At 39.3% G+C, this 27,711-nt stretch overlaps 3 protein-coding genes across 7 annotated transcripts; 2 read left to right on the top strand and 1 right to left on the bottom strand.

The window, feature by feature from the left end:
- The first annotated feature begins 816 nt into the window (after positions 1 to 816).
- sh2d5 (SH2 domain containing 5) lies at positions 817 to 8,414 on the top strand. Of its 4 annotated transcripts, none has more exons than XM_042511499.2 (10): positions 817 to 1,125; positions 1,614 to 1,679; positions 1,768 to 1,848; positions 1,941 to 2,015; positions 2,158 to 2,304; positions 4,152 to 4,352; positions 4,437 to 4,620; positions 5,850 to 5,955; positions 6,033 to 6,192; positions 7,334 to 7,471. In XM_042511499.2, the coding sequence occupies exons 2-10, from the start codon at positions 1,629 to 1,631 to the stop codon at positions 7,337 to 7,339; spliced, it is 1,011 nt and encodes a 336-aa protein (XP_042367433.1). In that variant the 5' UTR covers positions 817 to 1,125; positions 1,614 to 1,628; the 3' UTR covers positions 7,340 to 7,471. The 4 variants fall into 4 exon arrangements, with proteins under 4 accessions (XP_042367433.1, XP_042367425.2, XP_087925326.1 ...); XM_042511491.2 differs by having other exon boundaries at positions 821 to 1,125; positions 7,303 to 8,414; XM_088069200.1 differs by lacking the exon at positions 817 to 1,125 and adding an exon at positions 1,141 to 1,338 and having other exon boundaries at positions 7,303 to 8,414.
- Positions 8,415 to 9,265: 851 nt separating this feature from the next.
- Positions 9,266 to 17,932, top strand: kif17 (kinesin family member 17). Of its 2 annotated transcripts, none has more exons than XM_042509212.2 (15): positions 9,266 to 9,376; positions 9,576 to 9,834; positions 10,111 to 10,257; positions 11,101 to 11,202; positions 11,461 to 11,650; positions 12,111 to 12,563; positions 12,735 to 12,829; positions 12,932 to 13,133; positions 13,321 to 13,424; positions 14,030 to 14,145; positions 15,597 to 15,825; positions 16,016 to 16,274; positions 16,401 to 16,462; positions 16,560 to 16,680; positions 17,307 to 17,932. In XM_042509212.2, exons 2-15 carry the CDS (start codon positions 9,604 to 9,606, stop codon positions 17,495 to 17,497), a joined length of 2,502 nt encoding a protein of 833 aa, XP_042365146.2. In that variant the 5' UTR covers positions 9,266 to 9,376; positions 9,576 to 9,603; the 3' UTR covers positions 17,498 to 17,932. The 2 variants fall into 2 exon arrangements, with proteins under 2 accessions (XP_042365146.2, XP_087925302.1); XM_088069176.1 differs by having other exon boundaries at positions 16,557 to 16,680.
- Positions 17,933 to 19,378: 1,446 nt separating this feature from the next.
- Positions 19,379 to 27,650, bottom strand: LOC121959727 (specifically androgen-regulated gene protein). The gene is made up of 4 exons (XM_042509201.2): positions 27,510 to 27,650; positions 23,335 to 23,491; positions 22,936 to 23,131; positions 19,379 to 22,843 (listed from the first exon to the last, which is right to left on the bottom strand). The coding sequence occupies exons 2-4, from the start codon at positions 23,437 to 23,439 to the stop codon at positions 21,768 to 21,770; spliced, it is 1,377 nt and encodes a 458-aa protein (XP_042365135.1). The 5' UTR covers positions 23,440 to 23,491; positions 27,510 to 27,650; the 3' UTR covers positions 19,379 to 21,767.
- Positions 27,651 to 27,711: the final 61 nt, after the last annotated feature.

Here is a 27,711-nt window from a genome sequence, read left to right as displayed (position 1 = left end):
TAGTGTAATTGTTCTCTTCCTCTTGAGAAACTGCATATTTTAAAGTTAAGTGGAGATTTTATTTTGCCAGTTTATTAATTTAATTGATTCACTGACTGTTTGCATATTTGTATGTAAATTGTTATGGTTTCAGGGGTACCTGCGATGATGGAAAGGTAGTATATTTACCTAGGTAGAACTTCCATTTTATTTATTTGTATTATGTTTTAGAGTTTACTTATTATGCTTTGTTCTTAAAGTTATTATTATTGTTATAGCTGTTTTGATTATGTTTGCTGAAGTGCAACTTCATTTTATTTATTTATTTTTATTGTGTTTTAGAAATGCATTGTTCTTAAAGGTATTAATATTGTTGTTGTTTTTATTAGGTTTGCTGAAGCACAACTTCATTTTATTTATTTATTTTTATTGTGTTTTAAAAATGCATTGTTCTTAAAGGTATTAATATTGTTATTGTTGTTTTTATTAGGTTTGCTGAAGCACAACTTCATTTTATTTATTTTTTTATTGTGTTTTAGATATGTTTTATTATGCTTTGTTCTTAATAGTAGTAGTACTGTTTCTATTGTTATTATGGTGTGTTGTTATTGTTTTACTTATTTACTTTTTTCCTTTGCTTTAAGTAACTTTCCCACCGCTGGTCGTGTGACGTCACTGGGGTAAATTGCGCAATCAGCAGGAATGTACGTGCGTGTGCGTGCGTGCGTGCGTGTGTGTGTGTGTGTGTCTGTCTGTGTCTGTGTGTGTGTGTGTCTGTCTGTGTCTGTGTGTGTGTGTGTGTGTGTGTGTGTGTGTGTCTGTGTCTGTGTCTGTGTGTGGAGAGAGAACTGGAAAAAAGTGTGGAGAGGGTGGAGTGATTCAACGCGTTATCTTCCGCTGACTTTCATATGATAGAGGCAGACGTGTCCACATATCTCCTCTCCCCCCCCTCCTCCTCCTCCTCCCACGGCTCCTTCCCCTCGAGCTCCGCCTCGAGCTCCAGCAGCACACCTGGACCACGGAGCGGCAGCAGGGACAGGTGAGGAGGAGACGTCTCCGTCAGCGACAGCGAGAGAAGAAGAAGCGGCCGCAGGCAGCGTGGAGGAGGCGGCGTCTGCGGCGTTGGAGGCTCTTCGACTGTGAAAAGTGAGATTCTGTGATTTCAGGTTGAGACGCTCCGGTGTAAAGTCGGTCCACACGAGGCGGAAAAGTTTTGTCCACCGAAGTTTGACATTTTGGATTTGGTTCGGACACTTTAATCTGCGTTAGCAGCTGCTTTGACGCACGTACGGCGCTGAAAAGTGGGGAAAACGGGGCAAAGATCTGCAAACAACATTTCTATCATGTCCCAAATCTTAGGTGACAGTTTTAAGACACGTTCCTGTCTTCCTGTAATATTTCCAAGATGGACACTTAGTCGACAGTAAGGTGTCAAACTTTGTGCTTGCTGTATATTTATTTTAACCTCCTGTAGCAACACTAAATAGCGACTATTTGACGTCGAGTTTCCTGCACGTGTGCACGTTTTGACAGCTTTTGAAATTATTTTCTACTGTTTGTTTGTTGTTGGTGTATTTTTTCTTTGTTTGTTTTTGCTTCTGTGTGTAAGACTTAATTGCTGTCCTTGTTTGCAGAGATAGAAAGGCATTATGGGTGAGGCACCAGCCAGAGAGGATGGTACAGTGACTCGATCAGCAGAGGTAAATCTAGAAATGTATTATTTTTTATTTTTTGAGCGTCTTTTTCCTGTGTTTGTGTTTTGCCTGAGCCTGTGTTTTTACTGTGAAGTATGTGGGCTCATTTCCTGTGGACGACTGCTGTTTGGATGACCAGATAGAGCAACTGCACACTCAGCTGAAGTCCCTCAGAGTGAGTCCTGAGCCCTGAATTCTCCTAAAAAGCAACAACTTGTGCCTGTTTACAGGGAAATACAAGATCTAACATAAGTTGTCTTTGATCAGACATGCAAAAGACGGAGGGCTGTATCCCTAAAATTCTCCAACAAAGGAGTGAAGATGTATAATGAGGATGAAACTGTAAGTAGAAAAAACTTTATACAAATAAACCTCATGAGTTTTTTTTAACTTGGAAGCATCAAAGATTAATGATGATGATGATGTGTGGATGTGTGTGTGTGTGTGTGTGTGTGTGTGTGTGTGTCACCCCGACTGTCTGCAGACACTCCTGATGGCTCACGCTCTGCGGAGAGTGTCTCTTTCCACAGCCCGGCCCGTCGATTACCAGTTTGCCTTCGTCTCCCACAACCCAGGCAGCACTGACGCCCAGCTGTACTGCCATGTCTTTAAAGCAAGGCATGCAAGAGCGGTGAGAAATCATCATCAAATTCCATTTATTACAACAAGATGTTTCTCAGGCTTTGGGTGTGCTGTTATTGAGAGACTTTTAAAACAATAATGAGTCTGATTTATGAAAAATGCAACTTGTTCAGTGAAAATAAAACCACAGCCTTGGCTCTTTACTGCATGTCATCCCCTCTCTCTCCCCCTTTCACGCTTAAGCTGACTTCTTCTTAAATAGAGAAAATGTTCACTATAATAAAGTTGCTTTGTGTGAGATGTTTCTGGTGGATGTCCGTTGCTCCAGTTTGCCAGAAGGCACTTTGACAGTGTAGTTTAAACTAGGGGTCAACAGATTATTGGTGGGGCCAATATTTGGCATTTTGCCGATTATCTGTAACAGTGTTTTATTGGAATAATTGCAGATAAAATTAATTAATTAAAAAGTGCAAAGAAAGTGTCAGCATGGGAACTTTTTTTACTTTGTAAAACCTAAGGGAGCTATTTTTCATTTATTCATTTTTCATTTAAATTTTTACTTGACTTCATAAGAAAAGTTTCTGGGAACTTGGTTTTATTTGATGGTGAAAGTCTCAGGTTTGATTAAACATTTGCTAAAAGCATTTAAACAAAGTTTTGTGTTGGAGTTTGTTATATTACAAATTTGAAAAATTGGCATATAGATTTTCATTTTTGTTGTAAATGCATATTGCTCTCAGATATCAGTTATCGGTCTCATTAACTACCAATAATCAATATGGGCCCTGAAAAAACAATATGGGTGGACGCCCAGTTTAAACTGCACCACAGACCTGTCAAACAAGGCAACCTTGTACCTTTTTTAAAGGGATAGTTAAGATCTTTTGAACTGGAGTTGTATGAGGTGCTCATCCAAAGTCAGTCGGTGCTGATCGGCATGCCCCCAATTTGGAGAAGCAGGCAGGACTACTGGCAAGGACGCTACTTGAAAAAGTTCCCCTTTAAAAAAAATCAACCTCCTAAGAGGATCAAGGACACATTTCAAATGACTAATAAGTCTACCTTCTATTAAAGTGCATGCACTGAGTCCCTGAGTCCTAGTTTGTGGGGTCTGTAATCCAGTTTTGGGCTGCTAAGTCCTATCGATCTGTGTTGTTTATTGTGATTGGTTTGTCCAAATTACTCTCTCTTGACCACCATAGCAGGCACAGGTAATGGTGTGATCTTCACAAGATGATGCGCTTAGAAAAAAAAATATGTCAACTTCACATTCTCTGTAACGGTTCGACTGTATCGACAGTATTTTCTCTGCTTTACCTCGCCATCAGACAGCACTTTCTGGGAAGTCATTAATGGTTTCAGTTCCTTATCTATGCTCTTGTTAAGCCACCAGGCACCTTTGACAAAAACAGTCATTTTAGCTCGCTGTTTTTAAAAAATAGTCTTCTATATCCACTAATCTCTCTCTTTGCATCTCTCTTTTTTACTGTGCTTGTAATAATTTCTTCTTCAGTGCTCAAGGTGTCAGTAAAATTAACTAAATGACTGAACTGTGGAGACTCTTACCAAGCTTAAGATGTGTGTAGCATGTCCATATTGACAAAAGTTTAAACATATTTGTATAAGTGATCTAAAAAGTTAACTTATGATATCTCCAGCAGGCAGCCATCAATCCGGTTTTACACATCCGAAGAATTTGTAAAAAAAAAAAAAAATTAACTGCATGTTAACCAGATCAGGCGTCTAACTGAGACAGGCCTTTATTTGTCAAAATGTGTCGTTTCAGCCCGGCTAGCAAAGGGCACTTGGCATTTAATCAGGACGATGCTTTTATTCTAAGTTTTACAGTATTGAGTGTAACTGTTAAGTTGTCTGTGTTCATTTTCTGTCTCGTAGGCACAGTTCCTGAACCTGCTGCTTTGCCGCTGTTTCCAGCTGTCTTACTTAGAGAAACACCCAGAAGAGGCCCAGGAAGACTCTGTTGGCTCAATGCCTCGTCGCAACCCCTCCCTTCTCAACCACGGCTTCCCTCTCAGTGTTAGCGCCTTGGTGTCCTTCAGGAGAGCCCCTTTTCGAGGGTTGTTGCCGGGCTCTAAGGTTTGGACCTGAATGTCTCCTTGTGTTCACCCTTAAAACACAATATTATTACTTTAACCGCAGCGTTTTCTTTTCTTTCTATAGAAGAGTCAAAAGTCTTCGGATGACCCGCAGAGCAGCCAAGATGAAGTCTTCCCATCCTCCTCCCCCTCGCTGGTGCGAAAGAAAGCCATCCGCACTAAAGTGCTGCGCTCTGGGGCTTACCGCTCCTTCACCTTCACACCACTGAAACAACGCAACGTTCAGGAGCGACTGAATGCGTCACAAGGTGGGCCAAGTGTTCACAGAGCGCTTTCAAGAGTCAAAGAGATGATTAGGTAAAGCAAACCCCTCAGTGTTTAGGTGACGGGCAGCCACTCACTGTCTTGTTGTGGTGTCAGAAGGTAGTTTTAGTGGTTTGGATTACACACTAAGGTGATGGTCACACCTGGGTCGTACTGGGAGCACATTTTCTTAAAGCTTCTCACCATGGAGCTTTTTACACGGATGTTCGTCACTTTAACACTAGAACTGCCAATGTTCCAATACCCCGGTGAATGGCCATTGAATGGGTAATTTCGATCCCCTGCCGCAACAGCGTCGATAAGCCCAAATTTGTAATTTCTTGAAGCATGTAAGTTATCCATTTAAGGCTTTACAAATAATAAAATTAGTTTTCAGATGTTTAATACTTCATTAATTTAATAAGTGCTTTAAATCATCATAGAGAAAAAAGGTCACATTTAAAAATAGGCAATGAATCAATGAACTACAACAAACAACAATTTAACTTTTTTACAATATACAATCTAGACAGGGCAGCACATGTCATACACAGGGCAATTCAAAGTGCTTTACAGAGTAATAGAATATAAAAACATAATAAAAGATACAGATTTACAATAAAAGAGAAAAAGATAGGATATACAAGTTGAAATCAATTACTAAATGATAAAAAGTGCAGAAAAGAGGCGCATCTACACAAATTTTAACAATTCAGTTAGTGTAGAAGAACATGAAGTACAAGGTACAAAGGAATTTTGGATAATGATACGTTTTGTTATTGGCAACAAATGATATAAAGAACTGGAGTGCTATTTCTATGGGGGCGGGGGGTCAAAATGACCCCCTGCGGCAGTTGGAGGTATAAATGATAATTAAAAAAAGAACAAAATTGGCCCATGGTGCCCAAAATTTACTAGATGATCAACAAGAAGATTCAAGGAAAAGTCTGGAACATAGAAATGTAGGGGTTTTATTTTAAAATAGTTGAGTGCATTTGAAAACGTGAGGGGGTAAAAATGATCCCTCTTGGTGGTTCTAGTGTTAATTAAGTTTGAGTTTTTATGAGCTATTTTATCACCACTTATTTGTTCATGGATTTAAACCAAATATTTCCTTCACTGAGTTGGGTTTAGGTTGAGCGTTTCCCCACACAAACAGCTGGTGGAGTATCTACTCTTGGCATGTGGACATCCCCAAAATTCACAATGATTTCTCATATTAAATATGAATCAGGAAAGGACCAAGACAAGAAGCATGTGAAGAGATCCCGTACTCCCAGTTTGGCCGAAACAGAAGAAGCACTGGCTCAAGCAGTTTGGGCTTGGGCTGGTATCGCAACGTGAGTGTCACACTAGCCTGTCTTATTTTCTTGAGTTTGTCAGTGGTTTTCTAACAGTATATCTTTTTGTTTTTCAGTGACAGCAGCTATTCCCTGCTTGCAGACGATGTTCTGGGTTCGTACCTCCTGTGTCCACATCCTAAAAAACCCAAATGTGGCTCTCTCATCATTCGCTTCCCCTCCGGCCTGGTCACCCACCTCATAGAAAACACCCGTAAAGGGAAATTCCTGCTGGAGGTAATTGTTTCGTCAAGGTCGAGTATTATAGGTAATTATTAGCTAACAGCAAGCCTGCCAGGATTATATTTGCTTAGATTTGTCCCGGAAACAAAAAATATGAGCTGTAAACTGAACTACAAAAGTGAATAGTTACTCCCAAGAAGTTTTAACTGTTTTCAACCAGTGACTTTATGAATAACATTCAACTTAAAATATGTCTTTTTAATTTTAGAATATTAATATGGTATTGTGGCTTTTGCAGGGTAGTAGTGGTAACCCGTACAACTATGATCTTCCATAAATTTCCTCTTGGATAGGTTTAAAAATATTAGTCCGGCACAGTTGCATGTGTTTTATATCTGCTTGTAGTGCTCGGGGCTCATTTTCAGTACACGCTTCCAAACAGTAACCACAATGTGCAATACCGCAATCCCTTGCTACCCATACGTATGACCAATGGGCTCCATAATCAACACAAGATTTGTGGCTTCACTTTAACCATGAATCCCTTAGCGGAGTCCCAGCAGATCCTTAAAAAGTCTTAAAAGGCACTGAATTCAATGATCTAAAAATAAGGCTTTAATTGGTATTAAAATGTCTTAAATCAGTCTTTCAATATTCTTAAAAATATGAAGATATTGGAATAAGGATAATATGAAGTACATTTTTTTCTGACATTTCATTGTAAAATCACAAAATTGGTACCTACAAAAAAATTACTTAATTCCTCCTCTTAGATTCTCCATGATGGAGATTAAAGTAGTTGAATAATACACATACAAAGTGAGGCACACAAAATCACAAAAAAAATCACTTATAAATGGTAGGTTTTTCCCAATTCTAACCAGATCTGACTTTTTCACTTGATCAGAAATGTAATGTTTTATTTTACAATAAATGTGTGGGCAATGTAAAAAAGGTTGGTACATGGTTTTTTTAGGTCTTAAATTTCATCCCAATTGGCATTAAAAAAGTCTTTAAAAAGTATTTCATTTAAGCTGAAACCAGGAATAATTAAGTTATTGTTGGATTTTTATTATACATTTTGGTAAACCAACAATTTTGTGCAACCCTAGTTGTGACTTCTGAATTTTCAGTATTTTTTTCTTTGTTTTATCTTTGGAACAGAAATGCAAGACTGAATTCAGTTCTCTTGCAGAGCTGATTGAACACTACACAGAGAATCAGGGTGAGCTGCCGTGTCTGCTGAGCTGTGCTCGGGTAAACCACTGTTACGAGTGGGAGGAAGATACCAGCAAACAGCAGGCTATGAAGCCGTTCAAGCGCCTGAGCAAAGCCAAAATTAAAAGTACCCGCAGAAAGGACTGGGTTTAAACCCTGAAGAGTGGAATTTGTGGATTTCCAAACTCAGAATAAGTGGCAACTTTTATTATTTTGCACATATAATACCTTTAAATCACAATTGGTGTTTTGGGGAGGCTTCACAAGCTGTATAACACAATGCACCTAATAACAGTGTCACTTATTGTAGCTAGTATACGAGCCATTTCATCAAAGCGTACTTATTTTGGTTCTTATTTGAGAGGTGTAATATTTCTGTTTTTGCTGGTTTTCAGTTTTCAACATAATATTTTTAGAAATATTTTTATATGTGCCTTTAAGGCATCAGGGGAGTTTATGTGCGTTTTTTAGATGTGGAACAAATCGAAATTGTGGAGTTGAATTAATCATTCACATTGTTGAACCTCATGGCAAAGCCATACTTTTTTCTTGCATTGTACAGATGTTGCACAAATATATTTAATCAATTTTATTTTTTTTCTTGAATTTTAATCTTGCTTACATCTTGTCTTCATGTATTTAGACTTTAGATCTGGAAGATATGTAAGAAGCAGTCCCTGATGCTATGATCTGTCCTGGTATAAGAAAATATGACACCAAATATTTTCTGTATCTTGACACCTAAGTAAATTTGTGGTCCTATGTTGTGGCCATTTAGAGGGATATGTCCAAACTGTCTGTTTTAAAGTTTGTGTGCAGTCACAGTTTACCGGTAATTTTAACTGGTAATGTTTGTATGCAGTTGTACTTTCGTGCTGATTTTAATGGTGGTTTAAAGTTAGGTCTTTATCATAAGATTGTTTGTGATAATGTTTTCTGGTTCAAGAGGCTGCATAAGAATTTTATTACCATCCTCTCCTCAGTAGGCCGACAAATGATATTCATACTGCTCACCCCTGTTTGAGATTAAACGAGGTGTTCTCTTTTTTCAACCCACACTCCATTTCCATTATTTCTGACTCCGCATTGCACCTCGCCTGCAGCTTTGGTAATCAGAAAGATGCTTCTTCCAACATTAACGTTATGAACACATGGATGCATGAGTAGCTATAATAAAATCAATCATATATATATATATATATGAAGTGGTCCATTTTACATATGTGCTTTAACTTGTCACTGTGTATGCAGGTTACATGCTTTATTACTTTATTGCTGGGTTTGGTTATTTTTAGTTGTGTTTTTTTAACCTTTAATCTATCTGTCTATTGCACATTTTACATGTAAAATTAATAGCCAACATAAGGTTGGTGCTCTGTCCCTCTGGACCATCCATTACATAACAGAAAATAACTAAGAGAGGCAAAAATCAACTAAACCAAAAAAAAATTAAAAATTAAAAATTAAAAAAAATCTTGGGGTAGATTGAAATGTTTGGGTTTTTTTTGTCTTTCTTTGGGATTTTTTTTTTGTTGTTGTAAAAATTTAATTTAGTTTCCATGTCCAGTATTTGTTCTATTGTGAAAACCATGAAATATGGTAAGCTGTAGTTTGATGCTAACACTTTTTTTGTAACATTTTAAATGCAGGACTATTATTTTTATTTCTACACTGTACTATTACTATTTTTACTGAATTATAGGATCAGGAGACTACTTCTTCGTCCATCGAAGATACCTATCATTAATCGAGATTTGTTACGTTAAAACAAACATTAAATATTTGCATTTTTCCCCCCTCGCTGTTAGCCTGCTAAGCTCGACCTCACTCCGACCTCACCAAAATGGCCGCCGCTTCGGTGCCGTTCTTTTCATCAACGGTTGTATATAGTTGCTTAGCAACTTCAAAACGCCGTGGGAAGAAGAGAGGAATGGCTGGGGACCTGTAACGACACCTGACGAGGACAATGTGTCCGCCGTGTCTTGGAAATATTTTTGTCTTAACTTTTATTTAATCTACAGTGAGTATTGTCGTACCTGGCCTCCTGTTTTTGTCAGCTGTCCTCACTGAACTTTAATAACTCGTAGCTCGTCATCTAATTATCTAGGTGAACGCTAATGAAGTTCCTGTTGCTACTTAGCTGCATAGACATGTATTTGTAAAGCAGAATTGAGTGTCTTTCTTTGCTTTTAACTGTTATCTGCTGTCCCTGCACAAAGCCCGCTGCTGTGGAGTGAATGTTGAGACATGGGGTCAGAGTCAGTGAAGGTGGTGGTCAGATGCAGGCCCCTGAATGACAGGGAGAAGACTCTGGGCTCTACGATGGTGCTGTCCATGGACCTGCACCGCTGCCAGTGCTTCATCGAGAAGCCCAATGCAGTGGATGAGCCGCCCAAACAGTTCACCTTTGATGGGACCTACTTCATTGATCAAACCACTGAGCAGATGTACAACGAGATCGCCTATCCTTTGGTTGAGGTGAGCTCTTTCAACCGCTTTTGATTGTGTTTGTTGAATTTGTATGTTTTTGGTGCAAATTCAAAGCTTGAGATCCAAGCGTGATAAAGGAAGCACATTGGTCACTGGACACCCCGGGTCTAACAACTGTAGGCTATATCTTATTGCTAATTACTGCAGACTTCATTATTTACTTAACAGTCTGCTGTCAGTCACTTGCAAAGGTCAGCAAGGTGTTGGTCTTAAAGAAACCTCATGCAAAAGGTCACTCATGCCACATTTTTGAATTTTTTATAGGGCGTCACTGAAGGATATAATGGCACAATCTTTGCCTATGGACAAACTGGAAGTGGGAAGTCCTTCACCATGCAGGGAGTGTCCGATCCTGCAGCCCAGAGGGGCGTCATTCCTCGAGCCTTTGAGCACGTCTTTGAGAGTATTCAGGTAGGTTGGGCAACTAATTGTGCAACGTGTATCACTCATGAATTCATGGATTGTCTTCTCCATTCTTGTGTGTTACAGAAATTTTTTTTTCTAGGTGATGCAAACACTGTAAAATCAAGTTGATTTTACTTAAAATAATCTTGTAAACCGATTAACCTTGAAAAAGGAAAGTAAATATAACCTTTGATCCTAGTTTATGTTTACATTATATCTAATTGTGAAGTTTACTTGAAATTAAGCTGCATTTACTTAATTTTGTAATGTTGTTGCAGCTTTTTGCAAATTTTAAATTACCATGTTCTTTTTTAAGTGTTGGCAACTTCAGTTAACCAAGTTAATCAGACTTAACTTGATTATCATGAAGAGGATTTTGTCAATGATGAAGTAAGGAGATCTGCAAGCTCTGTTTTGTTAACATGTTTAAGAAAATACAAATGTGACTGACTAGTTTGCAACCAACAGAATACAAATATATAGCACATTTCACTTGGTTTTACTAAAGTTGCTAAAACTTAGACAGATTGATTTAATTAAACTTGACATTTTTAAGTTGCAACAATTGCACAAAATCAAGTAAATATAACTAAAATTTAAGTAAATTTAACAATTAGATATAAAGTACACATGAATTAAGACTAATAGTTGTCATCAATATTGTGTTCAGGCTACTGTAAATGAGGCAAACTGTTTCCTAGATTTAAAAAAAAAAAAACTAAAATCAACTTGTCCAGTTTTACAGTGTGTTTGCTTCAGTCTGATGGCTCTAGCCTCTGTCCAGGCTTGTCTATGCTTTGTGTGCTGAGCCATAGTAATTTTATGTGTTTGTTTTTGTCTGCAAGCTAGTGTGCAGAAAATACAAAATTCTTGGTGAGGGCCTCCTACTTGGAGATTTACAACGAAGAAATCCGAGACCTTTTGGGAAATGACACCAAACATAAATTGGAGGTAGGTTCATAAACAAATCAGGCTACACTGTGTAATATAAGAAGCCAGTAAGTTTATTGTTCTTTACTAAGCGCAATTATCATGAAACTTGTTTCCCAGACTGTTCTCTGTGAACACTGTCCTTGTGCTTTGTGCACAATACTGTGCGAGTTGCCATGGTGACTTAACAGTAGTGCCATGATTCTTTGAAGGTCAAGGTGTTTGCACAAGGCCACAGATTTGGATTGTGTTTTCTTTGTGTGGTTGATGATTGCGTAGCTGAAGGAGCATCCAGAGCGTGGGGTGTATGTGCGGGACCTGTCCATGCACACTGTGCACAGCGTCGGGGAGTGTGAGAGAATCATAGAGCAGGGCTGGGGGAACCGGGCAGTGGGCTACACGCTGATGAACAAGGACTCTTCCCGCTCACACTCCATCTTCACCATCCATCTGGAGATCTGCAACACAGGTGAACACACACACAATGATGCAATACCTGTAACATGTTGAAACATGTCGATAATTAGTTCAGTGTCTGAAAGAGGCGTTTCATCTGCGTAAACATGTGCGTGTAAGAACATGAGATCGCCAGCATATGTGAAATTAAAAGTCAACTCTAAATTCACTTTCATTTGGTGTTTTGCTTTGCTGTATTTTCTGTTTTTCCAGTTTGTGTCTCTTGAATGCCTGCTGCTTATGGTCTGACACCTGTTTGCTACTTTTTTGTAAAGCTTGATCTCACCTGAGCACTGTGGGAGTACATGCCCATAAACACTCCAAACACAGAAAATAAAAGAAAATAAGCAAATACAGGGAGATGTCTCAACATTTTTGTTGTTTTTTCCTCCTTTACTATGCTCCTGCATAGTAAATCTTTAACAAACTATACATTTTTCTATACATTCCCTTTCCTCACTCTACATTCTCAGACGCAGCTGGCCAGGATCATCTGCGAGCAGGTAAACTCAACCTTGTTGACCTGGCTGGTAGCGAGCGTCAGTCTAAAACCGGCGCTACAGGTGAGCGACTCCGCGAGGCCACCAAGATCAACCTCTCCCTCTCGGCCCTGGGTAACGTCATCTCTGCCTTGGTGGACGGACGCTCCAAATACATCCCCTACCGCGACTCCAAGCTGACCAGACTGCTGCAGGACTCTCTGGGAGGTAACACCCGCACCTTGATGATCGCCTGTCTCTCCCCCGCTGACAACAACTACGAGGAGAGCCTGAGCACGCTGCGCTACGCCAATCGGGCCAAGAGCATCCAGAACAGGCCTCGGATCAATGAGGACCCCAAAGATGCTCTGCTGCGGGAGTATCAGGAGGAGATCAAGAAGTTGCGGGCCCTCATCTCAGGCCAGCTCGGCACAGCTAACCTTGAGTGTAAGTGATTTTGTAAGTTATTTCGGGACGTTTTGATTTAGAGATGCCAAATAATTTATAGCAAATACTTAGTGACCTTCTTTTTTGCATTTTCTTCTTTGTGGAATGATTTTTATTACCAGTCTTGCAAAAACAAACTCTTTTCTTTTGGTCCTTGTGTGGATCATGCAGCTTTGCTGGCTGGTCAGTTGTCTGAGACATCCCCCGCTGTTCCTTCAAGGCCGCAGTCCAGCACCACAGAAGCAGAGAAGGAGAAGATTAAAGAGGCGAGTACAGGCTGTTCCCACACCAATATATCACTGCACACCTTTGCACACATTGTATAAGAACCAGGTGATTTATAGGACTGTATTCTGCTCTCGCCGCAGGAGTACGAAGAGAGGCTGGCCAAGCTGCAGGCTGAGTACAATGCAGAGCAGGAATCCAAAGCAAAGCTGCAGGAGGACATCACTGCCCTACGTTCCTCCTATGAAACCAAGCTGTATAATCTGGAGAAGGCTCGAGCCAGCAGGGGGAGCTCTGTCCCAAAGAATGAGAGCAGAAAATCATCAGGCCCCAACAAACAACAGGGCAAGTAGTTTTTCTAAATTGGTTTTTACTGCTCATTGTTCTGTAAAAAAGCTTAAATCATCACCCCTGACAAAGTCTGAACTGAACATTGGCAGTGTTGTCATATGATTGCATTGTTTATGTGAAGCTCCTGTTGAAGTGTCCACCCCCTGTATGCAGACACGGCTCTGGTTTGTTTTGTTTGTAGCTTCAGTGAACTCCAGCTGTATGACGGAGGTAACCGAGGAAGAGGTCAGCCACGACACTGATCCCGTGTGCCACAGTACGACTGGAGAAACGTCCCTGACCAAGGTGCTTTTCACTAGCACCATCCACCACTATCACTTATCATTCAAATCATTTGTGCGCATGTGCTCAACCCAATCACCAGAAAAAATGCCGGGCCTGTACGTTTCTGCAAACTACAGCTATGTTATGTTTCATAAGTACCAGATCTGTTTGTTTTACGCTTCAAGTTTTAATTTTATGCCAGACAAAAACATTTAGTAATGTTTAGGAAAACATGTTTTCGCTTAGAATACCCAGTTTTGTCGCCACAACCACACCTAGAAATTATAAGACCTGCTCTTAAAAAAATAACCCACATTTGTCACGAACAGTAGTCTGCTGCTTGGTCTGCAGCTGTTTTGCTCAGGACACACACCATCCACCATCCCCTTCTCCTTGTGGGGAGAAACTCACATACATGTACTCTGAACTACTTTACTTCAAAAATGTTGATACCATATGTATGAAATGTACGTAAGTAACTTAGCTGTGGTTTGCAGAAATGTACAACGCCAACATTTTCATCTGGTGGCTGAGCTGTATAGTTCCTAAGTTGAACAGCTGCTTGAAGTACAAATATGGATTATTAGAAACTTATTGGGCATTATTTTCTCATGTTGATGAGCCAGTCCGATGTACCTGGTGCAGCAGACGGTGTACAAAAAGGTCCAGACAGAGACACGCTCAGAGATTCAACTGATGTCACCACAGCAGGGCCTGTGGACCAGCAGCATGTCCTGAAAAGGTTTGTGGGCAAACATTTTACACACGTAACCAACAATCAGCAGCACTTGCCCTTCATGACAGAGGTCTTTCTTCATTGTGTTTTTGCCAGTTTTGTGTGCAACACTGGTTTTCAGAATAATAGCATACCCCCTTTGAAATATTTTTTAAAGCAAAGCACCCAGCAACCAGAACAGAGCATTTGTGTAAAAACACATAGTGAACAAACCGAAATGTGAAAGTGATTCCATGTGTTGCGGTAGTTAAAAATTGCATTAAAATCGGAAGATTTAATATAAAATGTGATTTACTGAACTTCAGAAAAATCCTGTGTACCCCCTGCAGTACTCTAGTGTACCTCTAGGGGTACTCATGCCTACGTTTGAGAAACACTGGCTGTACAGAATGTAGAGCAGGTCATCACAACGGTCTGTTATGATGACCGTTATATTCTTGTGAACACAAAGAACAACAACACGTGATAGAAATAGCATGTTATGCTTTTATATATTGGCTGATATCAGCTCATTGCAGATATATATTGGAATTGGTGTCCATAAGTAAAATAAACTGCAGTACAAAAATGCACAACAAGGAAAACGATAACGACAACCAGTAAACTGTAGAGGATTAAATTGCCAAATATTGAATGTATTTACAGAGACAGAGATATTAACAACATAAATCATCATGGGTGATGAGAGGCATCCACTGGCCTCCTCATTTAAACTTCTCCCATCTGGACGACATATCCAACATATATATAAACATATCCAAACTGTCCTTTATCCCACTATGCCACCTGACAAAATGTCCTATTCCACATCTGATTACATTCATTCAAAAAAGTAGTCCATCCTGACAGATATTTGTAGGATGTAGGTAAATGTGTCCTACTTCACATTTACCTACATCTATACAGGTTCTGGTCTGTTCTAGAAGATATACAAAAGAGTGAAATCTGACTCTCCCCAAAAAATTGTCACTCTGTGTGTGTCCTATGTTTTACTGAACATCCAACAAGCAGCAGCTGGTTGAAGAGTTAATACTGAAATTGCACAGAAATAGTTATTGTTTTGTTTTTATGAAATGTGCCTGAATACAGACTGTGCGCCAGGTTTGTGTGCATTTGGATACAAGAGTTTGGCTCAGACCAAAGTAACTGAGCCCAGGAGATTAATTTTACTATTTTCAACCGCTAACAAAAACAAGTAGTAATGAAAATATCCCCCTGATACTGACATCAGTGTGATGGCAGAATGTGTCTATCACAATTTAACCCAGAAAATAAATATATAAAATAAAATACAGTGAAATTAAATTAAATAAAGTAATCAGTAACAAGAAACATATTAGTGGTATGTTTTTATTAAAAACATGAACCAATCACAGTAGGCTGATATCATTATCAGATTTTTCATCAGATTTTGTCAGCCTAGTGTCAGTCACTTTTTAATTACCATCTCTGCCCAGACTGCAGCAGCTGGAACAGGAGGTGGTCGGAGGAGAGCAGGCCAGAAACAAAGAGTTACAGCAGAGACAGAGGCAGAGGAAGAACCTCGCCGACCAGAGAAAAGTCCAGCTGATCCGTGCTCTGTCAGAGAACGGCGAGGAGAGTGAAAATGTGCTGCTGAACGTCTACAACTCGATCCAGGAAGAAGTTCATGCCAAAAGCCAAATGCTGGTGAAGGTCCAGGGCAAGGTGGGTCACGGCCGCTGTAGGACAAATATAACAAGTTTTTTGGGTTTGGAGGAATAGTTTCAGGGTGTGCAGGGTACCGAAAATCTTGCAAGGTTAACACTAGAAGACGCTGATTAGTGTAAAATCAAACATTCTTCCAGTGTTAAATTATGTCATTCAGCCCTAAAACCACCTCAATCTGTTGTAACAGCTGAAAGCAGCCAAACTGGAGATCCGGGACCTGCAGGCAGAGTTCGCGGTGGAGAGAGATGACTACTTAGCAACGATTCGGCGGCTGGAGAGGGAGGGCCAGTTACTGCACAGCCTGCTGGAGCGTATGGTGCCTCTGGTGCGCCGTGACTGCAACTACAGCAACCTGGACCGCTTGAAGAAAGAAGCTGTCTGGGATGAAGACAGCGCCACCTGGAGGCTGCCAGACGTGATGGTGCAGAAAACAACACTGCCTTCAGGTGCAAAGTGTGACGACAAAAAAGTGGTGGAAGCTTATGGGATGAAGCTTGTGAAAGTGTAAATCTTATGTGTTTTGTGGATTTTTTTCCCCTTAAATATTCCCCTGCTTTCTTTCTCTCTCATAGCTGTTGCTCCAAAGCTGTCTGCTGGCAGAGGTTCAGCTGCTGATACTGGCGAGCCATTCATGGTGTGTTTGTGTATTTCTGTTTGTTTCATGCATCATATTTTGCTCACACACACTAAAACGCTGTCACAGAGTTTTAAACCCTGTGTTTTTTTAGCAGGTTGAAGAGGACAGGTACAAGGAAATGCTGGACCGTAGTGACAGTGAGAACATCGCCAGCAGCTATTTCAAGTCAAAGAGAGCGAGCCAACTGCTTGGACGCGAAGCTACAAAGGCACACAGTAAGAAAAAAATCACAATCACTTCATTTTCACTGTGGTAAATCTGACAGTTATCATCATTCTGTGATTAGGTTAGAAAGTGTCGGTTGGGGCAGAGTAATAAGACAAGATCAAAAAAATGTAAACAATGGTACAAAAGTCGACATGTTAAGATTGGAGAATTTTTTACCTTTAATGTTCAAAAAAGACAGTAGATGGTTGCAATGAGTCAGAAAACAATAGATATGTTTTTGTTATGTTTGTTTTTGTTTTGGTTTTGTCAGGTGTTTTTTTTTTAGTCATTCAGCCTCATGTGCCCAAATTGGAAATTACAATAACAATCACTCAGAAAAAATAGTCCTGTGAAAAAAATAATTCACCTGCAAGAGCAGTTTTTTTTTTCTCTCTTACCTGTTTTTGCAGATGAGAGAAAGACAAAATATGATCCCAGATTTTTTTTTTTCACTTGTTCTTAAGTCATAAACATAGGAGAGAAAACTATTGAAATCAGATTTAGAAAATGGATCACCAGATTTTTTTTATAGAATGCAGAGACTTTTTACAGCAGTCAAGCCAAACCAGTTTACATTTCTGTGCCTTCCCCTCTTGTGCTGGTTTTATCAACTGACAGAGCTCCTCTCCTACAGCCATCCACTCTCCTCCCCTTGTTAACGGGGCGACCCATCTCTCTGTAAGTGTTCCCACCATGAACCTGCCTGTCAGCTCTGACTCTGTCCTGCCACGTCCCTTCCGCCTAGAGTCTTTGGGTGTCCCAGTGTCCAATGGTAAGGTAAAGCGCAAAAAAAGCAAATCTCAAATCCATAACGAGGGGATTTGAAAGAATAGTTCCCATACCCTACAGTACTCATACACATCTCACTGTCTTCTGTTATTTGACTTTGAAGCTTTTATACACCGCAATTAATCACATACAGTTAAATTATTAAATAAGGAATTTTTAATGACCCATGTGAACCATGAATTTATACAGGCACCTTTTGTGGACATTTTATGTCAAGTTTGTCGTGTTTGAAATCAAATGTGAATGTTAATGTTTAAAAGCTACCTACAGTATGATACTACCCTCAAATCTTTGCACTGTCCCTAAAATCTTGTGACTCATGCACAGTGACACCCAAAGTCCAGCTACTGTAAGATTTAACTTCCCGATGTGTCCTGCTGTCACTGATTGTGAACCACAAACTTGTTCCTCATTTAAAATCTAAAATTCTGCACCTGCTGCTGTTTAGATGAAATAAAGTGAAATAATTTATCCACTTTGTGGCATATTTCATTTAATTTAAACATGCAAAGTTTAAATGGCTTTAGATCAAATAATAAGATCTCAAAAAAGAAAAAACAAGATCTCAGACAGCAACATGACAGACAGGTTTTTTAGTTTGCAATAAATGGATGACTGCACAATCATAAATTGGTCGGAGGGGCTGTTGTCAAGGCAGCAGTGTTAACAGGTAGTTGACCGTTATCTCATGTTGCTGTGACCTCTGGGGTCAGCATTGTGGATTTTGTTGCGTAAGCCTATAAAAATGAAAGAACACAACAGAATCTATTCTTTAGGCATATTTGATAAGCTTGAAAATGGCTTTTTATGCCAAATACATAGATTTATTTTAATAATAAATTGAATTAAATAATCCCATGATGGAGTCTATGTCTTTAGTGTAGGCGGTACAGGAGTTATTCATAATGCAGTCTGTGTTTATTTTTTAAAACAGCATCATATCAAACACTGTAGTTGCATTTTGTATCTCTACTGATAAACTCAATCCTTTCTGGAGCTCACTTTTCTCTCTGAGTATCATATTTCTAAATTTGGCTATGGCCTGATTTCTTCTTCCATTGTTTAATATTACTTGACCGGCAGAGACCCGTGTCAGTTTCCAAATTTGACACCCTTTGTTTGCCTGTGTGCAGACATACTAGACACAGATACAGGCCCATCAGGCGAGCCCCTTGCCTTACTGAGATACCGCTACAGAAGGCAACTGTAATCGTCTCTCGCAGCAATTAACCACACACTAATTCAAGAGTGTTGCATAACAAATGCTCAGCCTTTCAAATAACTCAGTGGCAGGAATTAGAATCGCGTATGAGCCAGCAGATATAATGGGGATGAATGAGTGACTGAGGAATTAGAGGTCTTACATGCAAGGGTTATTGAGAAAACAGAGAAGGGAGAGCACAGGTCTGCTAAGTTCACGCAGAGGTGGGGCTCAGGATAATCGGATAATGGAAGAACAGCTGAGCAGGCTTTTCTCGTTGCTCGAGTGGCATGTAAGATGAGTAGTTTAACTGATAGTCATTGTGTAAGTGGAGTGCTGGATGGAGTTGGGACGTAAATCCACTGTGTGGGTTTGCAGGGATGGTGGTTTGACTGAATTAAAGGTTCTTTGCTTCTTTGTTACTCACTAAGTCTAAAAACTCAGTCTGAAAAGGCCTTTTTAGGTAACCTTTTACATGTATTAATCACTTTTCATTGCCAATTGGTGAATGGATTGTACTTAAAAACTGAGACCTTCCCCAACTTTCTCAGTTGCCTAAAACGGCCTTTTATTGAATTGACAATATGCACATTGCCAAGTGCCTTGCCTCTCTTCAGCTCCACTACAGCCAGTGCTGCGCGAGCAACACTGATAATGTAAGCTTAGAAATGGAGCCTGCACATGTCAACAAATGACCAAACACAGACACCACCGCAGAATTTTACACATGTTGTATTTCCTCAATATAATATTACATTTTGTAAGCTCTCCTGCTGGCAAAGTGATGTCTCAGAGCCGTGGTAAGAGAGACAAAAGTACTTTGGGTTGTTCTAGCTATTTTTTTTGTCATATGTGATCTGATAAACACTAAATTCATTAAGATCAGTGCCTCATATAATTAATTTAATTGCCCTCTGATGCTGTGAAAAATGCTAGAGCAGACACTGATGTGAAATATATTGTAATATTGTGGTTTTAGCTGGCTAAAGTTAGTGCTTGCTAACATGGACAAATGGCCAGCTAGCTAACTGCAAAATGCTGTCTTGAGTGGATAAAGTCTGCTAATTTATCCAAACAATATAGTCACTTCTTGTGAACATGGTAACACAACCCCTTTTGGACGTAGCCGAGGTTACAACTAGCTGGGCAACAAGTTGGCTAACAGTAACCTCAGCTAAAGCTAGCCAGCTACCTGTAAAGTTATGCTGTATAGAGCTGCCATTTTTTGCTTCATGGCATTGGTTGATAAAGTTATTGTAAATTATTCTATATAACAAATTTATTTTTCAGTATTCTATCAACATGATGCCAGTCACTCGGGTTCAGTTTCATGTTGCTATGTCACGTCATCGTTTTTCCGATGCCCGTTGAGCTGAGGATGCTGACTGCAGTTCACTTACTGGCCTCAGAGAAAGCTGTTACTAAATAAGGATTTTCTAAAAGTTATAAACAGAACCTTCAAGCACTCCAGTTAACCAACTGTAAAGTCAAGAAGGCATGACACTGTATTCAAACTTGGGAGGATAAAGATAACGATATGCAGTAACATACAGATTTCTTTATTTTTCACTGGTATTCATGTTGAAGAGTAGGTAAAAATAACCACTGTTTTAAATTTTGGATGAATTTCCCTGGTACAATAAAGGCAGTCACATGGACACAGCTGTTCAAACATTTGTAAAACATCTATCATACTGTATAAAATAGTAGCTGAAACAAGACAGTGAGCTAATGATGCATCAAATTTCATTAATAACATGCTCCTGAATGCTTCTAAAGATGAGAAAACACCAAAAGAAAAAATCACCCCAAAACACTTTCAAAATTTTGTTTTACAATAATTATGATCTTCCTCTTTGATGCTTTACTACAAAGAGTGTACTCAACAATCCAATTATAGGCACATCTGTGAATTATGAAATGATCAGTAATGTACAAATTCTGTTGACTGGTTGATGTTTCCTTTAAGTAGAAGTACAATGGAGCATGTTACGGCAGTATGAGGAAGAATACAGTTAATGCAGAGCCACAATATGGCTTGCTCCAGTATGTTAACACCATTATAAAATGTTGTTTTTTGTGCACATAGAGGCTTAAAAATAGAACTGTTTCTTTTAGCCAGGAACCTTTGTGTGCATATAGTGCATGAGTATGAGCTACTAATCCATAGTCAGTGTGTTATCTTTAATACATTGCAGTCAGCGTGCCCTCAGTTTGGAGAAGGAGGCAAAAATGCTGACACAGAAGTGTACTGTTGTGTTGCTGCTGTAATGCTGTGAACACAGACAGCAGCAAAATGTGTTTTTATCCTCCTATAAAAAGGCCTACCTTAAAAAAAATATTGTTAGTCTAACTGGATGCTATATTAAGAATAATTTCACAGCCCTTTCCATTAGCACTACATTTTCTCAACTGAAGAATGTATTACTATACATTAAGCGTAGCTTTGCTGCACTCTGTATTATGACAGTTCAGCTGTTTGGGTCAGACTTTAAGCGGTCTATGAAAAAGACAACAAATACAAGAACAAAAAAAAGTCACTATGACAGTAACATAATGCTGTGCACTGTGGTGACAAGAGGATACCTCTACAAAGCAAAGTGTACAGAAGAGGGAGATTGAACAAGTCAAAAGAAAGAGATGCGTAGGAATAGGGGAGTTTACGGCATGTGGTGCCAAAAGAAAGGGCTATTTGACAGCAAGATAAAGTCTTGAAAATATTCTCAATACAGTGTCCACTTGAACTTATTTTGATTTTTCTATTGGAAGTCCTTTTTTTTTAAGAGTTAAAAATACAGTTTGCTGCAAACCCCTGTCCACATCAGTGCATGGATAGATTCGGTGGTGGTACTTTTGCTTCTTCAAATTGGCATGCCGACTGCCATCTACTGTAGATAATACACTGACTAGCTTATGTAGATGTACCTCATACAACCCCACTTCAAAAAAATCCTCAGGGTTTCTTCATCCTCTCCTAATTTAGTTTGCCAAAGTGTCAAGTGCCAAGTTCCCGCTTAATGCTCTAACTCTCTTTAAGCTGATAGTACTCTTGAACTCTTTCTGAGCACTGCGTTTACGCAGGCAGACTCCTGCTGTTTACCCGCTTTAGTCTTTGAGCAGTCCAAGTTTTCTGAGTGCCTCTTTCCGATCAACTCCCATCCCAGGAACCACCATCACTGTATATGGGACAGAGTTTGAGGGTTTGGGAGGCTGACAGTTTCCGCTGTTTCTTTGGTGGTCCAGGGTCGCAGAGCGCTCCAGACTAGCTGCCTTCAATCCATTGGACTGAGCGGGATGTGATGCAAGCACAGGCTGTTGGTCACGTCTGGAGTAGTGATGGAAGCTGGCACTGCTCTGCAGAGGCCTGTTCTTGGGCTCCGGGGGCACTTGAGAATGACAAAACGACGGACTTCTTGATGGATTAACACTAGATGTAAATCTGTTGGGTGTGGGGTGCAGAGAGGAGTGAGATTTAGGGGGAGGCAGAGTGGATTCTGTCTCGTCCTCTGGCAGTTGGTCTTTCAGGAGGCCCAGCTTCTGCAAAGCTTCCAGTCTCACGGCCTTGGGATCTCTTGCATTCTTGATATTGTATGAAGAGTCTGAGGTTACAGCGGCTTCTTTTTGTGTTTCAACTGATATATTGGCAGGGATTTTTTTAGGTTTGGGGGGTACAACTGGGGGACCTTCCTTAGACTTCAGTGCTTCTGAGTGGGATTTGCCAGATCTTGGTACATTTCTGAGGTTTGGGCCTTCCTCTGTGATAGGAAGGTGTTTGTCCAAGTCTATAGTATGATCAATTTTGGGACATAGAGGTGTCTTCTTTGTGGAAGCACTCCTTCGCAGATGAACAAGTGCATCATAGGACAGAGGACCTCTAGGTAAACCTTCAGCTGTCTTGACTGAGTGTTCCCTCGGTTTGGTGAGAGGCGGTATCACAACATTAACCTCTAAAGGTACTTGGGGAGCAACAGGTTGCTGGCTGTGTTTGTGATCAGATTTGTTGCTTGAAGCAGTGAAGTGAGGCTTAGAGCTGAGGTTTTTGTCTGGAGGGACACCCGATTTTGGTGGAGTACATGGAGTGCTGTTTGCCACGACCAGAGGTGTAGGAACCAGATAGCTCTGCAAGGATTTTGTGTCAAAATTTTCCTTTATTGGCTGCTTAGAGGAATGTTTCAATGGACCTGAAAGACAAACAAGCAGATGTTGGTCATTAGAAAGTATTTAATTGGCGACTGTTAATCTAAATCTGATTTGTGCCTAGTCATTAACCTACTGTTGAGCTTGTTTTTGCTCATAGAGGCTGACAGGTCAGCCAGTTTGGTAGCGAGGTTGCCCGGGCTGGGCAGTTGGTCAGGTTCGTCATTGGACAGTCCACTGTCCTCCTCGGTATCCAAAGACTCAATAGTCTCTTCCAAAAACATGAGGCAGGCCTTTTCTTCAGCAGACAGGTGCTCTAGACTATCATCACTCTGTAAGACATAAAAGTAAGGCTTTACCTTTGACCAAAAATCCACAGGGAAATACCCCAAAAAGTCCCCAGAAGAGAAGCCCTTAAGTTCTATGACTCACATGATATTTTCTAGATATAATGTGTTTTGTAAAATGAGTTGAAGTAGCACTAATAGGTTTCTCAAATTCAATAGGATAAGGTAAGATCAGGTCAGTAACTTACAAAGCCAGAATTGGCACTGACCACGCTGTCACAGCTGCCAGCGCTGTCCATGCCAGTCATCGTCTCCAATCCAATGCCACCTGGCCAGGTATCGCTTTTGGGCATCTTACTGCCCTGGTTTATCCGAGGTTAGTGGCACAGATTGTTACGTTTCACTCTGTGAAAAGGGAGTACATGGTGATTTAAAACTAGTTGTTCCTCTACATGGTTGGCAGAGCAAAGTTATTAAAATAGGCACTCAAAAGTAAATTCTATTTGATGGACCATACTCAATTTCATTTTTCAATCACATTCACTATTCTTCATATCTCTGTGGACCATTTTCTATGGGTTTTCAGTTGTTCTTTATTAAAAATAGCTATTGATTTGCATGCATTTCTGCATAGTATGAAATCTATGGAGTTTCTCAAGGATAGCAGTGGGAATTTCCCTTAATATTCTATACAATTGCATCATGCATCTCCCTTGCAATGCTGCCTTACAGTTCACTTTTGTGTTTTCAAGTGGTAACCTTATGCAGCAATTTCTAATTAGCAGAAAAGGGTATCCAGTTTACAAAGCACTGAGGATGGATGCACTCGAAAACACACTGGTATGGTGCTATGATGGCTCGGTAGAGTAGTGCTGGAGTCCTTAAACCCAAAAAATATTTAACATTTTTGCACTTGTGGTTCCTTCATCTCAAAGTCAGTAGGGTTTTTTGAATGCGTTTTTGGTTAGATGCCTGAAATATGGTCTGTGGCTAACACAAACTAAAGAGATTTTTTATGTTTTGTTTGACGGTGTAAGAATATCAGTACATACCCCACCTGTGAATGTGGAAGCTTTTACATGTCTTAAAAAGGCAGTTTCTAACAAGTCGCTGAAATTTAAATTTTAATTCAGAAACAGCCCAGCATGCTAGAAAAACAATAACATTTTTAGAGTAAATCCAACATACCACTCCAACGACAGATATAATAACAGTAGTGAGAAATCCAGACTATTCCAATTAGACATTAGTGTGTGTTTTTTTTTTTTCAACTGGTATTTTGTTTTTGAGAAATGACCAGATTGCTACAATGACCAGACCACTTAGGCCAAAAAGGATAAAGAACACAGAAGGTCAACATTTATAATCTTAAAAAAAAAGTTTTGCAGTAAAACTTAATTAGATATTTCAGAATATGTAGTGCAAAAACCCATATAGATGCCCAGCAAAAAAGACAACACATACATTTTACAGGGCTCAACATACACTTCAAGTAAAGAAAATCATTGGTTAGAGTTTGCCAAAACAATGCACAAAAGCAGACTGCGCTATTCAGTATTATCTGTAAAAATGTCCTTCAACCACATTTCTTAAGTCCAGAGCTTTGACCACATCTGATATAACAGCCACCGGACAATCTTAAGCTGTAAAACAATTTGGACTTTGGTTTCTTCTATAATTAATAAATAATGGATAGTACAATGTGCACAGACATTGATTAACAACATGTGGCCTGGAGCCCAGTAAGCCAGACATTTGTTTCCAGAGATTTTATGCAGTCATGGAGAGGAAGGAAAATGAAGAGCAAACAACACCACAGAGGATTGGGCAGCTCCAGATCAAACTGATCCAACTCAGGATTATGTTTAAATAGTGTCAAATATGTCAGTTATGTCAACCCAGGATTTAAATTACTATTTGGTTACTTTAATGGCATCATTAGCCCTTTAAAACTCATTTATAATATCCCATGATAGGCAAAGCGTTATTGTATGTACTGATTCTATGTGTTATTTTCCATATTTAGGTATTTCTTTACTCTTCCTGTTTATTATGTTATTTGGATATCATTCTGTGCATGTTAATTTATTCAATTTCCTAATGAGTCAAACGCTACATGCTCAATTGTAAGAAACATGACTTTAGTCTTGACAGCACAAGTATATGAAATATAACTGCTCAATGAAAAATATATTTAGTGGGAAAAACTATTAAGAGTGAATTAAAAATATTTAAACTATCTAAACCTCATCTGGATAGGCAATCCATTATTGTTAAGTTTCATTTGAGTAAACAGTGATAATTTATTTGCTCAAAGGTATAGTTTGTCATTGCTGTTTTGAAGTTTTGTGGTCAAACCGCTACACTGCAAAAGACCAACCATTTCAGTGCAAGAAAAGAAAAATAAATTTACAGTATTATTTTCACAACATCTTTATATGTATACAGTGTTTTAGGTCTGATTTCCTGTTAAGATAGCTTGTGAAGGCAACACTTGACTGTTTTTGTAGCTCAAAGATATTAAAGCTCTACTTCTTTTTAAAACAAAAAGCTAAATGATTATTTAATGTAGTCTGAAGATTGTACAAGTACGTTATCATACTTGACCAGCAAAAGTGCTCACTAATGGTTGCCTGAAAGTCTATCTGAAAGAGTATAGTATTTAATGCCTATGGTTAATATTAATTCAAAGGTCCTTTTAAAGATACATGTGTTTAAATGGACAAGTCATGTTTGAGCAATTTAGAAATCTAGAAAATGCTGTAATCAGTCAGTCTCATATGTTGACCTAATATAATTTCATCCACATCATCCTTTCATCCTGTGTAACCCTGTGGTATGTTTTACATGTCCAGCAGCTTTCTGCCGTTTGGACAGAATGACAGAGTATCGTAGCTTAGCACATTTCTGACAGATATCTAACTCGTCTAACTGCATGTGACTCAGATTACAGCATACATGCCACTCCTAATCTTCCTCAGCCGGATCAGTTTCAGAGGGAGTGGAGGGCAGCAGCAATGATCCCCTGAAAGCTATATGATATCCAGTTTGACCATGCTGTCTCACTGCAACATTATTAATTTGGATGCATGTTCATCTACAGACAGTATCTTAGTTTTATATGGTGAGCTACAAAGACAATATAAATTGTAATACCGTGATTAGGGATTGATTTCCTGCTGACGATGCTAAAATGTAGACATTATTCTGACAATGGGAGACACTTTTTTAGTTTAAATAAGTTTTGAAATTGAATCTTTAAGTGTCAGATTTCTCCCTGAACAAACACATTTTTAGAGATTAAATGCATTTTACTTATTACTATTAAGCTGATCCTGGTGAAAAGAAATTGACTTTTGGATACGTTTCAATACCTGAGAGAGAAGGGCTGCTAGATGAGCCAAGTGAGGCACAAAAGCACTCCTGTCCACTGACTGACTAACTTTTTTGCAGGGATGAGATGACATGGCAAAGCATAAAGTCCCAATCACCATACAAATATGTAAATGTCCCCATTTGTCCTGCTGCATGCAGATAGTTATTACTGTAAACGGATACAATCTGGATTTATCGCATGCAAATAACAACACTGATAGAAAATTGAAAACCTTTAAGCCACTGGGTTTTGGTAATCAAATTTGCTTTCCCAAAGTGTTATATAATTCCTTTGCTGTCAAGTGTGTACACCGACTTGTTTTTTTTTTTCCCTTTGTCATAACAAAACCTCAGACTAGTAAGACTGTGGTTAGTCATTAACTCCTGTTGACCATTTCCAGTGAAAGGACGCGGGTGATTATAATGTTATCTCCATTCACCTATCAACACAGTAGCAACAATGATGAGTAGAGGTTGTGGCAATAAAATTTTAGTGCCCAGGTCAGACTCCTTAGAGCATTAATCTCTGCTCCAATAACACAGTGCAGTTTTGATTGTGGCTATAAAAGAGCGACTGGCCAAGCTTTTTATTATCCTCACTGCACTGTTTTAAATGGATTATGCAACTGAGTGAAATCGTCTTTGATCTTTTTTTAAGTTTACTACTTTAACCCTCACTACCTGGCATTCAACCCTGTGCCTTGAGATTCAGGTGAAAGTACAGTAGGCAACATGACATTTTGTGATAAAGATTATCTGCTCCAAACAGTCTAAATGCTTTACAAAATACACAAAACATCCACTGATTAAAAGATCTGAGGTATATGTAAGATTTCTACTTCAGTCCCAAAAGAAAAAATAGTCAAAGATAAATAAACATCGTGAGTAAGTATTACATCAAAATGGGCTGATATAATTAACTTCATATAAGTTATAGGTTATCATAAAAAAGACACAATTTAAGCTAAACCATAAAATAAAAAAATGTATTTCTACTTACTTTAAGTGAACTGAATGCAAAGTGGACAAGCATTAATTGAGCACATACCTGTTGAATCTCCATACATTGGTCCTCAGTTAACCATCCTCTGCCTCCTGTGTGAGAAGAGACACGGGTGAGTGAGTGGCTCTGTGTCACCTGCATGAGGGACTTTGTGCTCTAAGCTTTTGGCCAATCAGAGAGCAGAATTCTCCTTAAGACGCACAAGCCCTGGTCGTCATGGTAGCCTACAACTACAGTAATCTGCTAA

This window comes from Plectropomus leopardus, chromosome 2, assembly GCF_026936395.1.
Source record: "Plectropomus leopardus strain MGB_pleo_1.0 chromosome 2, ASM2693639v1, whole genome shotgun sequence".
Lineage (NCBI taxonomy): Eukaryota > Metazoa > Chordata > Actinopteri > Perciformes > Serranidae > Plectropomus > Plectropomus leopardus.
This window is presented reverse-complemented; position numbering and strand designations above follow the sequence as displayed.

What these genes read in the sequence shown, in the direction of transcription:
- sh2d5 (XM_042511491.2), top strand. Translation starts at nt 1,629, where the DNA reads ATGGGTGAGGCACCAGCCAGAGAGGATGGTACAGTGACTCGATCAGCA. An exon ending in CAGTGACTCGATCAGCAGAG is followed by an intron (nt 1,680 to 1,767) that starts GTAAATCTAGAA and finishes TTTACTGTGAAG; the next exon opens with TATGTGGGCTCATTTCCTGT. An exon ending in GCTTGGGCTGGTATCGCAAC is followed by an intron (nt 5,956 to 6,032) that starts GTGAGTGTCACA and finishes TTTGTTTTTCAG; the next exon opens with TGACAGCAGCTATTCCCTGC.
- LOC121959727 (XM_042509201.2), bottom strand. Translation starts at nt 23,439, where the DNA reads ATGCCCAAAAGCGATACCTGGCCAGGTGGCATTGGATTGGAGACGATG. An exon ending in TCAGTGCCAATTCTGGCTTT is followed by an intron (nt 23,132 to 23,334) that starts GTAAGTTACTGA and finishes TATGTCTTACAG; the next exon opens with AGTGATGATAGTCTAGAGCA. An exon ending in GAGCAAAAACAAGCTCAACA is followed by an intron (nt 22,844 to 22,935) that starts GTAGGTTAATGA and finishes TTTGTCTTTCAG; the next exon opens with GTCCATTGAAACATTCCTCT.
- kif17 (XM_088069176.1), top strand. Translation starts at nt 9,604, where the DNA reads ATGGGGTCAGAGTCAGTGAAGGTGGTGGTCAGATGCAGGCCCCTGAAT. An exon ending in GAAAACAACACTGCCTTCAG is followed by an intron (nt 16,275 to 16,400) that starts GTGCAAAGTGTG and finishes TCTCTCTCATAG; the next exon opens with CTGTTGCTCCAAAGCTGTCT. An exon ending in CGAAGCTACAAAGGCACACA is followed by an intron (nt 16,681 to 17,306) that starts GTAAGAAAAAAA and finishes CCTCTCCTACAG; the next exon opens with CCATCCACTCTCCTCCCCTT.